The 12,944-nt window shown below is 41.4% G+C and overlaps 1 protein-coding gene across 1 annotated transcript in view; it reads left to right on the top strand.

Moving 5' to 3' along the window:
• Positions 1–6,544, top strand: part of LOC111233831 (WD repeat-containing protein 78-like) — a 17,045-nt gene extending 10,501 nt beyond the window's left edge. The window contains exons 7-18 of the mRNA XM_022761735.1: positions 414–581; positions 669–851; positions 945–1,084; positions 1,979–2,065; positions 2,168–2,322; positions 2,519–2,679; positions 3,346–3,458; positions 3,579–3,677; positions 4,210–4,436; positions 4,518–4,671; positions 5,982–6,022; positions 6,439–6,544. Of these exons, the coding sequence (XP_022617456.1) occupies positions 414–581; positions 669–851; positions 945–1,084; positions 1,979–2,065; positions 2,168–2,322; positions 2,519–2,679; positions 3,346–3,458; positions 3,579–3,677; positions 4,210–4,436; positions 4,518–4,671; positions 5,982–6,022; positions 6,439–6,544 (1,634 nt within the window). The remainder of the gene's footprint in view (positions 1–413; positions 582–668; positions 852–944; positions 1,085–1,978; positions 2,066–2,167; positions 2,323–2,518; positions 2,680–3,345; positions 3,459–3,578; positions 3,678–4,209; positions 4,437–4,517; positions 4,672–5,981; positions 6,023–6,438) is intronic.
• The last annotated feature ends 6,400 nt before the right edge of the window (positions 6,545–12,944 follow it).

Raw genomic sequence — 12,944 nt, 5'->3', positions numbered from 1 at the left:
AGCTGCATTAACTGATGCTCGTGCAGTTCCACTGATTGGCTGTTGGTGGCAGTGACTGCAAAGACAGTGAAGAAGAAGACTGCTAGCTAGCAAACCTAAATGTAATTGAAAATGTTTTTATTTTCATGAGTAAGTGAATGCATTCAACACATTTGTGAGGCATCAAAGATACACAGTTTTTTGGTGGAGTCCAAGTCCAAGGTAAGGTCTCTAAATGTCTTGTTTTGTCCGACCAACTGTCCTTAACCCAGAGACATTCAGTTTACTAGAACAGAAGAGAAAGAAAACCTGAAAATATTCACATTCAGAAAGCTCAAATTAATTAATATTAATATTTATTTATAAATATAACTCAATCTTAAAATTAAAAGTGATTAATCACTCATCAAAGTGGACTGAATGTTTTTCCATAGGTACAACTGTCACCAGCTGGGACATGTATGACACGTTGTGCGGCCCTGAGCAGGATGTCACGGTGCAGAAGCCTGACCCGGTACAGAATGACTATCCAGAGGCTGCTGCTGTGGACACCAGCAGAGCTGCAGAGAGGAGCGTGTCAGTTGGCAGCACAGCCAGTACAGGTAACAGCCAGAGATACTGTCAGGATTCACATTATGATTTACAACAACAGGTACAGGTGTGTGTTATTGTCTTGTATCCCTCCTCAGCCAGTGCTGAAAGCTCACTGAAAGAAATGGAGGTGTTAGGGAGTTTAAATGCTGAGTCAGACCTGCAGCTCATCATGCTGTCAGTGAGATTCCAGCAGAGCTTACTGGTCATGGAGAGGAGCATCCTGGGAAACACCTTCCAACCTCAGCTGGCTGCTTACAGACAGCTGCCTGTGCGAGAAGGTAACACACACTCACACTCACAGGTGAATCAACATGCAATTTACACACATTACCCCCCCAACCTTGTGTGATTGTGATGAATGATTATGTCAGACCCAGACAGACCCATGGGGCAGAGAGACAAGGACACAGAGAGCTGCAGAGCTCCGGCTCTGGAGTGTCTGTGGTCTTTCAGCTGTGAGCTCAGCAGAGGACGCAGTGTCAGCAGCATGGCCTGGAACAGGAAGAACCCGGTAACACACACTGCTGTGTATCTGTCTGTCTGTCAGTCTATGAAAAATAGCACAACAGATTTTTTGGGGTCATTTTATATCTTTTTGGACAGTGTAGAGAGACGGGGAGTTGAGGGACATTGAGAAGTGAAATGACATGCAGCAAAGAGTCTGGCCCACAGGGAGTCAAACCGGGGACGCGCTGCTCAGAGCGTCTGTGCTCAGGTGGTATACAGCCTAACCACCTGGCTATCAGGTCAGCCCGCCTACCCTCTGAGCTTTGACTGGTCACTTGTTTCTTCATCCTGGGCAAAAAGCCAATACTGAGCAACCCAGACGTATTTGAATCTGAAATTTGTGTTGCTAATCAGAAGTGTGGAACCTGGGTAATCTAGTGACACATACAGAGGAGGTTAACTGAATTTTCAATTGCAGTGCTGAAAGCATTTAAAAATGTCTTTCCACAGTGTCTTAGTTGTAAATCCCAGAAAACATTTTCAGTAGTTTTTATTAAAAGTACTTTGTACGGAAAATAAAACTGTTGTCAGTGATGTCTGTGGATCCAGAGTAACTGAGACAACATGGTTCTTCAGTTTTTCAGATGTCATTGTGTGAATACTTTCAGCAGCACAAACTGAATTCTGTTCAGATACTATTACAGGAAAGTGTGATGCCAAACATACTGTATAATATAATAATATTTTCATTATTTTAACATATGTATCAATAAAATCGTCTGGCATGAATTGCAAATGAATCACTGGCAGCGGGAGCAGGGTAGGCTCTCGGTGACATTATTATTACAAACATTTACACTTTTATTTCTTTGTTCGAAAAGTTATAAACTAAGAATGAATTCTCTCAAATAAGAGAAATGTGACATAAAGAAACGTCTTCCTGTGCTCTCTCTGTCAGGACCTCCTGGCTGTGGGCTATGGTGAATCTGACTCCACTAACCAGAGACCAGGTCTAGTGTGCTGCTGGTCCTTCAAAAATCCCACAGTAAGACTTGATTTGACCTTTATTTACTTTCCCAGACTTCCAGACTTTGTTGAGTTGAGTTCATGTGGGAGCTCCAGCTGTAGTCATGTGTCTCCTCTGCAGTGGCCTGAGCGAGTCCTCCTCTGTGACAGCGCCGTGACGTCTCTGGACTTCTCAGCCAAGAGCCCCGGGCAGCTGGCTGTGGGACTGCATGACGGCACCGTCAACATCTACAACGTGCAGAGTCAAGACGACAGGTCGCATGTCTTCAGCAGCAGATGAGGACTGAGTGTGTGTGTGTGTGTGTGTGTGTATGTGACAGTGCAGCTCTGACATGAAATAACACCTTCCGAAAAATGGGACGGACGGACAAGCTGAAAACATAATGCCTCTGGCTCTGACTGTTGGCGGTGTGGAGGATGATGTTTCACACAGTATTGCTCTTTATGTCTTTGTGTGTGTGTCTCTGAGCAGTGAGTGTCCCAACAAGCACCTGGGCCCAGTGTGGCAGCTCAGGTGGACTCAACAGGAGCTGAGCCTGACAGGAGAGGAGAAGACCGAGGCTCTGTTCTCTGTGTGTGCAGACGGCAGGATCAGCAAGTGGTTTGTCTTCAACAACGGCCTTGACTGCACAGGTGGTTACAGTCAGGAGTGATTCTGTCAATATGCCTGATTGGATTTATTTAACTTCATTTTAAAAAATATGATTAAACATTTTGTCTTGTTGGAACTACAACGGTATAAGTTTAATATTTAAAGATGCTCTGAGAATGTGCTTGTATTTAATCAGGGGTGGACAGTAACAAAGTACATTTACTTGAGTACTGTGCTTCAGTTTGTTTTCCAGTATCTGTTCATTACTTGAGTATTAATTCTTTGTAAACTACTGACTTTTAGGCTGCTACACTTAAAAGACAAATATGTAGTTTTGACTCCACTACATTTCTATGAAGGGCTCTTACTTTGAAGCAGAGCTTTTAGTCAGTGAATTAATTTTCTTTTACTTTGAAAAATGTGATAGATAATACACTGTGTTCATCACAGGAAAGAACCAAACCAAGAACCAGTAGATTCTGTAAATGTGGAACAATACAACAGTGTGTTGACATAAAAAAAATACTTTTGAATACTTCACTATTTTTAAAATCAAGTACTGCAGTACTTTAACTCAAGTAAAAACTTCATATATGTATTGGAGTCATGTCTGATCAGCAGGATCTATACTCTCACTCCAGCTGTGTCCACCTCTGTATCTTACTGTAAAAACATATAACATTACTACTGTGAATCTTTTGTCACAGATGTGATGAAGCTGAAGAGGATTCATAACACAAGGAAGAACAATAAAGGACAGAGGACAGAAAGTGTTCTGTCAGCACTGACTCCTGGTCTGTGTGTTGACTTCCATCCAACAGTAAGTTTATAACAGAGTCAGACTCCAGGCTGGTCCCAGCTGAGTGTCGTGGGCTGATGCAGGACAGTTACACTGGTTTTACAGCTTGTGTGTTTTTATTGTTGCTCGTCCTCCCTGCAGGACTCCAGTCTCTACCTGGCCGGTACGGGGGAAGGTCTCATCCACAAGTGCTCCTGCTCCAACAGTCAGCAGTTCCTGGAGACTTTCAGGGAACACTTTGTGAGTCCTTCAGAATAAAAGCCTCCACACACCCTCTGATGAGGCTGCTTTAAAGACCTAATTATTCCACACTAACCTCAGAAGCTTATATTCATCTCTTCAGGTGTGAGCTTGTAAATCCATTAAGTCTCTATCCCACAATGCATTGCTCACTGGCCCTTCAGCTGTTGTGATGTTACTGCTTTTTATTAGACTCTGTTTACGGCTCACCTTTAGAGTCAGCTTCTTTATGACTTCTTTTATTTATACTATCACATGTGCACAATGATAACACAGGGGTCACATGATGGTCACATGATGGTCAGATGATACACTTGCATGTCAAATTCCCATGTTGGTAAGAACCTGAAACTCTGCTCATGTTGAGCAAAGGAAAAGGATTGTTGTTGCAGTGAATGTAAATGTGTAGAAAGGAGCAGCTCCATGCTGAGGTCGGATAGTTTGACTTGTTGCTGATGCTATTGCTGCAGTGGGTCTGTGTCTGAGTGATCACAGAGAACCTCAGTAACACTGAGGTGTTGTTCCGCCTCAGGGTCCTGTGAACCAGATTGCGTGGTGTCCACACAGTCCTGATGTGTTCCTGAGCTGCTCCTCTGATTGGACCATCCAGCTTTGGAAGCAGGACCACCTCAACCCTGTGTTAGGCTTCACCTCCGCCCAGAGGGCAGTGTGCGATGTCCAGTGGTCCCCAAAGTGGGCAACAGTGTTCGGAGCCGTGAATGAGGGACAGCTGGAGATCTGGGACCTGAACTGGAGCATGTGAGTGGGACTGAGGACAGAACCTGTCTATGGAATTTCACCCGGTCTGTCTCTCTGATGTGTCCTGTGTCTCTCCTTCAGTCTGGACCCGGTCTCTGTGCAGCCGGCTGCTGCCGGTGTGAAGATGACGTCCCTGTTGTTTGCCACACAAACAGAATGTGTCCTGGTCGGAGACAGTGATGGACAAGTGACAGTCTACCAGCTGAAGAACCTCAGTGTGGGAGACAGCAGCCAGGTAACACTGTGGAGCAGGTGGACAGGTACAGGGTGTAGGTGTGTCAGGGAACTGAGGGAGACACTGTGACCAGAGGGAGGCAGAAGTGCTCTGTGCTACATCTGTAGTTCATACAGAAGCGGATGTTGCCTCTGACTCTTATTCTGCAGATGCACAACAGTTCATTTTATTTGTTGATATAATGGCTGGGAATCTTTGTTAATGACTTAAATCTTCTCCCAGTAATAATGAAAACATGTTTGTTGTAGCTGTAATTGTGTTCTAAAATAAGTTTGTCCACATCAGACACATGGAAATAAAAACAATAATAATAATAATAATAATAATAATAATAACTTTATTTATCTTACAAAGCACTTTGACAATCGAGGCAGAAGCAATAATGGCAAGAGGCTCAAAGACAGAAATAAGGTGAAGTTAAGAGGGAGACATACAATATACTTCAATGTAAGTAAGGACAGTCAGAGAGAGTAGATGCTGCATAAAAGCAATAGAAGCAAAAACTATAAAAGCAATAGAAGAACGATAAAAAGATGACATCACAGAAAAGGAAGTCTATTAAAAAAAGTGTTTCAAAAGAAGTCACTGATCCTTCCTTATCTCCAGAGTCAAGGGGTCCTGATGGAGCACAGTCACCTTTAGATTTAAGCCTCGACTTTAGAAGGGTCCTGGCCGAGGGTCTAAGGCTGTGAACTGGCTCGTATGGGTTAATAATTCTGTGATGTAGCTCGAGGTCCCAGCGCGCTTTACAAGTGATCAGTAAAATCAATTCTAAAACCAACAAGGAGCCAATGGAGTGAAGCGAGGATCAAGTGATGTGATGTTGTCTGATAAACCAGTGAGAAGCTGCTGGATTCTGAACTAGTTGGAGGAGGGAGAGAGACTTCTGGTTTATGCATCAGAGAGGAGGGAGTTGCAGTTCAACAGCATCTGCCCTTGAAAAAAATATTTGGGGAAATAGCTGACAAATGCAGGCAGAAAGAGGAAACAGAGGAGCTTTGAGACTGGTCCACACTGGTGCTCATACATTTAAAGTATCAATAAAATGCTTGATTTATTTTTTTTTCTGAGGCCCAGAGCAACTGGGGGACAAATGCAAAAGTTTTAATGCACCAACGAACTACCTCTAATTTAAATTAGCTTGTTCTCTGGTCACTTAAAATATAGCCAAAGGTTCATTAAGGTAAAGAACTGGTCACAGCTCTGTCTGTTACAGCCATGTCATCCTTGGCTGTTACAGGCAGCTCTGCCAGCTGGAGACACTGGTTCCTGGTGTTCACATCAAAGTGTCTCTGTATCTTCTGTTCCAGGTGGATGTTATGGAGGAGCTCATCCTCTCTGCAGCCTCCAGGTAGTTTGAAGAAGCTATTACACCTGGTTTGTTAAAGATGTGTAAGTTCAAAGAAATAAGCAAAACACCTTCAGAATCATAGGTAACATAAAAACATGTTGGCATCAATCATCACATGAAATTGGACTACTGAGGTTAAATTACTTAGATGGTCAATATATGATCCTGACTTCATACCAGCTTTGCTATACTATAGATACAGACAGTGGATCTATTTTGGCATCACTTTCATATATAAGATTGTCAGCAAATGGGAGCTTAAAAGTTTGACAGTTTATGTCAGACATACGGGTTGGGAGGACAGGACTTTTATAGATATTTACAGCTCCACGATTATTTCTGTAAAAAGGTTAAAGGCTCTAATCCAAGAGAACTGTCACCTGTAATTCATATATTTATTGATGCTTTCATCTCAGGAAACAACAAAGGTCTTATAAGCAAGCTATATCATGGCATCACATCACTGAACAAAGATACAACGGACTATGTAAAACAATGATGGGAAAAAGAACTGGACATTGAAATAACTGAAGAAATGTGGCTTCATGCTGGGGAAACACAGTCATCCTCCACCAACTCCCAAACCTGGAAAGACTTCTGCTGGAAAAACTTGATTCGCTTTTTTATGACTCCTAAACAGAAGTCTAACCAAACTGGTGCGCAGCTACCCTGCTGGAGGGAGTGGACTTATTGTTGATCATGCTCATGTCTTCTGGTCTTGTCCTTCTATCCAGCCTTTTTGGAAGGATATAGCAGCAACTATCTCAAAAATCCTGGGATTTGATGTCAATGTTACATTCCAATCCCTCTATCTCGGACACATCCCTGATGGACTACGCAGAGACAATGCCTATCTCTTAAAGATCACGCTGGCAGCAAGTAAAAAAGCTGTTACAAAATGCTGGCTTCAGAAGAACTGTCCCACTACTGGACTCTTTATTAATGTTGTTAAACATCTGCATCTTCTAGAACAGATGGCTTACTCCATTCGACTCTTAAAAGAACTGAGGGAAAAACAATGGACAAAATTGTGTGTTTATTTAACCAATAACACAGATTCATTATAAGTATGGTTTGTAACTCAATATTCCTCTTTAAATAAGGCAAATTTGCCTTGAGTCTGTTGCTGTCCCATGATCTCATGCCTGTTTGTCCTACATGTTTGTTCCTTGCTTGTTATTGTCATAACATGAAAAATTAAAAAAAATGAAAAGTAAAAAAAAAAGAAGAAAAAAAAAAGAAAGAAATATGACATCACTGTTAAAAGCATCAGACCAATCATGTTGGTAGCTGAGGCTGATCCAAATGTTTCTGCTCATCCTTCTCTTCTGTCCATCCGTCCTGATGTGGAGAAAATTCATCTGTATGAATCAAACTGAACCTGTTCATTATCATCATGAAGAATCTGTATCATCAAGTGATTGGGTGAAATGATTAAACACAATTAAACAAAATTCAAGAGATGATGTGGTGTGTTTGTACATGACATGTAGTCACTGAGCTGTCCGCTTATATTTTCTGTTTCCTCTTTTCTGTTCTACTTTTTCTTTCATTTTTATCTCTCTACATGAAAGATTTAATGTCATTCATACAACGGGTCAGTGAGCCAATCAGAAGAGAGGCCCAGCCTCTTTGTACTTTAGCACCACATGTCTGATAGGTACTTTGAACTTTTTACTTCCCTACTTTTATTTAACAGCTTTAGAAATTTAGATTTAACTGAAAGAAGACGTATGATAAGCTGCTAAAATACAACATTAAACAGTAAACTGGTGGTTCTCAGTGTGCAGTTGGAGAACCTTGTTATGTTCCAGATGTCCTTTTCTAGAGGACACTTCTAAGGCTGATCAATCTTAACTGTTTACATTTCACACACCTCAACCTGCAGAAAAGTCTTTCTGAAAGCACCACCTCCAACTTCTTTAATAAGGGTTTTGCTGCTGAACCATAAAGAATAGTCTAACTCTGATCTAATCAGAGCTACATACATGTGTTTAGTTGCAGTTCTGCTCCATCACCAGCAAACAATGACCATTCAATATTGTCCTGAAATTGAGAATACATCATTTATCATAATGGAAAATAGATCTACCAGATATCTCCCTGATAAGGCTCCCAAATCTGACTGGAATACATTTGTAAAATAAAACATCTTTAATACAATTAAAAATTCTACCTGCAATTCCTGTCATATTTCAATTGATCATTAATCCGTGCAGTGAGGTCAAGCTGCAGTGAGTCTGCAGTGAAGTCAGCATACAGTGAAGTCAGTTTTCAGTGAAGTCAAGCTGCAGTGAGTCTGCAGTGAAGTCAGTCTGCAGTGAGTCTGTAAAGAAATCAGTCTATAGTGAAGTCAGTTTGCAGTGAAATCAGATGCAGTGAGTCTGTAAAGAAATCAGTCTATAGTGAAGTCAGTTTGCAGTGAAATCAGATGCAGTGAAGTCAAACCGCAGTGAATCTGCCGTGAAGTCATTCTACAGTGAAGTCAGTTTGCAGTGAATTCAAGCTGCAGTCAGTCTGCAGTGAAGTCATTGTGCAGTGAAGTCAGTTGCAGTGAAGTCAATCTGCAGTGAGTCTGCTGTGAAGTCATTCTGCAGAGAAGTCAACTCCAGTGAAGCCAGATGCAGTGATGTCAGGCTGCAGTGAGTCTGCAGTGAAGTCATTCTGCAGTGAAGTCAGCTGCAATGAAGTCAGTTGCAGTGAAGTCAGCATGCAGTGATTCATTCTGCAATGAAGTCAGCCGCAGTGGAGTCAAGCTACAGTGAGTCTGTAAAGAAATCAATCTGCAGTGAAGTCATTCTGCAGTGAAGTCAGTCTGCAGTGAAGTCAATCTGCAGTGAGACTGCAATGAAGTCATTCTGCAGTGAAGTCAGTCTACAGTGAAGCCAGCAGGCAGTGAAGTCATTGTACAGTGAAGTCATTCTGCAGTGAAGTCAGCATGCAGTGATTCATTCTGCAATGAAGTCAACCGCAGTGAAGTCAAGCTGCAGTGAGTCAAGCTACAGTGAGTCTGTAAAGAAATCAATCTGCAGTGAAGTCAAATGCAGTGAAGTCAGTGTGCAGTGAGTGAGTCTGTAAAGAAAGTCAGCATGCAGTGATTCATTCTGCAATGAAGTCAACCGCAGTGAAGTCAAGCTGCAGTGAAGTCAAGCTACAGTGAGTCTGTAAAGAAATCAATCTGCAGTGAAGTCATTCTGCAGTGAAGTCATTCTGCAGTGAAGTCATTCTACAGTGAAGTCAGTTTGCAGTGAGTCTGCTGTGAAATAGTCTGTAGTGAAGTCATTCTGCTGTGAAGTCAGATGCAGTGAAGTTAGTTTGCAGTGGGGTCAGTCTGCAGTGAAGTTAGTTGCAGTGAAGTCAAGCTGCAGTGAGTCTGCTGTGAAGTCAGCTCCAGTGAAGCCAGATGCTGTGATGTCAGGCTGCAGTGAAGTCAGCATGCAGTGATTCATTCTGCAATGAAGTCAAGCTGCAGTGAGTCTGTAAAGAAATCAATCTGCAGTGAAGTCAGCATGCAGTGAAGTCAGATCCAGTTAAGTCACTCTGCAGTGAAGTCAAGCTGCAGTGAGTCTGTAAAGAAATCAATCTATAGTGAAGTCAGTTTGCAGTGAAATCAGATGCAGTGAAGTCAAACCGCAGTGAGACTGCCGTGAAGTCATTCTGCAGTGAGGTTTAGATACAGTGAAGTCAGTCTGCAGTGAAGTCAGTTTGAAGTGATGTCAAGATGCATTGAATCTGCAGTGAAGTCATTCTGCAGTGAAGTCAGTTTGCAGTGATGTCAAGATGCAGTGAATCTGCAGTGAAGTCATTCTGCTGTGAAGTCATTCTGCAGTGAAGTCAAGATGCAGTGAAGTTTGCAGTGGGGTCAGTCTGCAGTGAAGTAAGTCTGCAGTGAAGTCAGTTTGCAGTGATGTCAAGATGCAGTGAAGTCATTTTGCAGTAAAGTCAAGATGCAGTGATGTCAAGATGCAGTGAGTCGGCAGTGAAGTCATTCTGCAGTGAGGTCGGATGCAGTGAAGTTAGTTTGCAGCGGGGTCAGTCTGCAGTGAAGTCAGCCTACAGTGAAGTCGAGCTGCAGTGAGTCAGCAGTGAAGTCGTTCTGCCCTGAAGTCAGCATGCAGTGAAGTCAGTTGCAGTGAAGTCTTTGCAGTGAAGTCATTTGCAATTTAATTTCATTATAAAAACTTACATTCAATTCATTCAACGGAAACATTTTTTTAAGATAATACTGGTCATAGCCTACACAACTAGCACTAACTGGCAGTCTAATAGCCACAGTCTGTTGTAGCTATATCTGTTGTAATGTAGCTGTGATCTCTGCTGTGGGTTGAAGATTTCCCCTGTCCCCCACCAGGTGACATCCAGCTGGAATATGATCCTTCAAACAGCTGATCAGGTCACTCTCCATTAAGATCCTTGAATTCTGTGTAGACACGTGTGATATTATTAGGTTGTTAACACACGAGTAGTGTGTTAACAATCTAATAATATCATCATCATGTATCAGTCACAGGGGACATTTTTGCTTTTACTCTTGATACTTAAATTTCACTTTTAATATTTCTGTACTTTTACTTCAATAGGATTTTGGATGCAGGACTTTTATTCGTAACAAAGTATTTTTACTTTAACTGAAGTAAATAACCTGAGTTCCTCTGTCTCCTGAGCCCCAGCTCTGTACTGCATTGCATTCTCTCTCATCTGCCTCTCTCAAGTCAGCATTTCTGCAGACTTTGCCGGACAGAATTACCCAAAGTTCAAGTTGTGATATTAAACACAGGGTGCAATGGTTATCAGGGGACGCCCAGAAGCGTAAAAAACAACATAAAACAACATAAAACAACTTAAAATGCAAGAAATAATAAGATATAAGAAGAATGGTTAAGAAACAAGCATGAAAAGAACGAACCCTAATGTTAGCATTACAAGACAACAGACAGTATATGCTCACTGTGACTCAGAGCCAGAACTGTGGAGTTATTTGTCATGTGATGACATGATGACGACTTACAAATATACTTTCATCACATGTGACCCAACATTATTTTTTTGTTTACAAAGGGGGAGCAAAGGGAGGGAATAAAAATATACAATCAAAAGTAGGAGGTAATAGGCTGCAGATTCTTGCCCTGTTTTTACCTAAACGTCTTATTATCCAATAACAGAGTGTAAATATGTCAAATAAAAAAATTAGTAACTATGAGGTGAAAATTATAACGTCCACTATAAATAACATCCACGTATAAATGAACTTGTGTTTTAAACCGCAAACTCCCTGATGTAATCATGTAAATGAAACAAAGCTCCACATTCATCTACTCTACTCATGTTTGTTAATAATAAAAGGAAAAATGAATCTTTCCTCATCATCATCATTTATTCTTCAGTTTGAAAATAACTTTGCAGCAACAATCTCATCAAATTGTACATCACAAACTTTACAGTGCAGTACGTTCCCAGCACCGATCACATGTCGTTCATGACCAAATGAATATGTTCATATATTTCATTATCATGACAGCATCATTTCAAAACTCAACAGCATTTGCACAGCAAGCATTCAGAGACAAAAACACTAAACAATTCTTCTCAATACAGAAAAATGTTTAAAACAACTACACAAACACAAATGTTTCCTATCATGTTTTATTATGTTGTTCTGATCATCTGATCCACAGTCTGTGTGCTTTGTTTCCATTTTTATTGACTTACATAAACTGTTCAACATTTAGCTGACTAATAGTTTATTATTTTTGTTAAACATTTAGTTTATTAAGGGTCTAACAATAAAGTGCATGAGCAGCTGAGAGTCATATGGCTTTGATCCACTCCTCCACTGATGTTTCTCCATTGTTTGAGCATGGTGTGACATTAAAAGGGATGAAACTGGACCCAGACCTCCACCCACTGCTCATGAAGAGGTAAACTACCTCCTCCACTCTAACTCTATTTCTTCATGTCATTTTCTCCACTCTGATGCTTGTTTCCTGTCAGGTGATGTCAATTCAAAGACTTAATCAGGCTGGTGAGGTTGTGAACAGCACGCTCTCTGTCTGAACCAGTGTATGAAAGCACCTGTCTGACACCAGAGTCATCACTGTGTCTCCGTCAGCCCCATGCTCAGACTCATTCATTAGTCAGAGGGGCTTACAGCAGCTTTATGTCTCACGAGTGACCAAAATGTATTAAACAAATGCTGTCTGTTATTTGTTCCTATGTGAATGTGGCGATCCACAGGATGTGATTAGCTGTGGTTATTGAGCCGTTTGCCTCTAGACCTCTCGGGTAATTTATTTTAATTTTCACTGTGGATGAAACCTTGATCTGAAACTGTAGCAGATGCTAAAAAACTGTGAGTGACACTGTGATAAAAGCCTCATACGGTGGCCCTGAGGGGTCAACACACAGCAGCTTCAGAAAACACAAAACAGACAAAACACAAACACATTCAGAAAACATCTTCATCAGATTTGACAACACATGAGCTGCAAATACTCACAACACAACGGAAGTGTTTTAACTTTAAAAGTCACCAAGTATTGAACAACAAGTGCGTCTTCACTTTTTAGTGGTCCCTTTATCGTTGAAGCTACTTCCAGCATGTGTTTTGTCTGTTTGAATGTTTTCTTGAGTTGCAGTGCGCGGAGCTCTCAGGGCCACCGTAACCTCAGTTTCCCAATCTCTGCAAGACAAGCACGGGTTGTTGACTGACTGTTGCTTCCTGGCTGTTTGGAGTAGTGGTATGTTTACTCTCCTTCTGTCAGTGTTTATTGAGTAAAGTTAGACAAAATGTGATATGTGACTAACATGACGGTGCTACAGATTTCCAGTGCTCTCCAAAAAACTGCCTTAAACCTCATCCCGAGGTTTTGTCATTAACGAACTTGTTGATGAGATTTAAATCGTTAACTGCTGTTTGAGGGAG

This window comes from Seriola dumerili, unplaced genomic scaffold, assembly GCF_002260705.1.
Source record: "Seriola dumerili isolate Sdu_G_001 unplaced genomic scaffold, Sdu_1.0 BDQW01000432.1, whole genome shotgun sequence".
Taxonomy (NCBI): Eukaryota; Metazoa; Chordata; class Actinopteri; order Carangiformes; family Carangidae; genus Seriola; species Seriola dumerili.
Note: the sequence above shows the minus strand (reverse complement) of the source record. Positions and strands in the feature narration are given on the sequence as shown.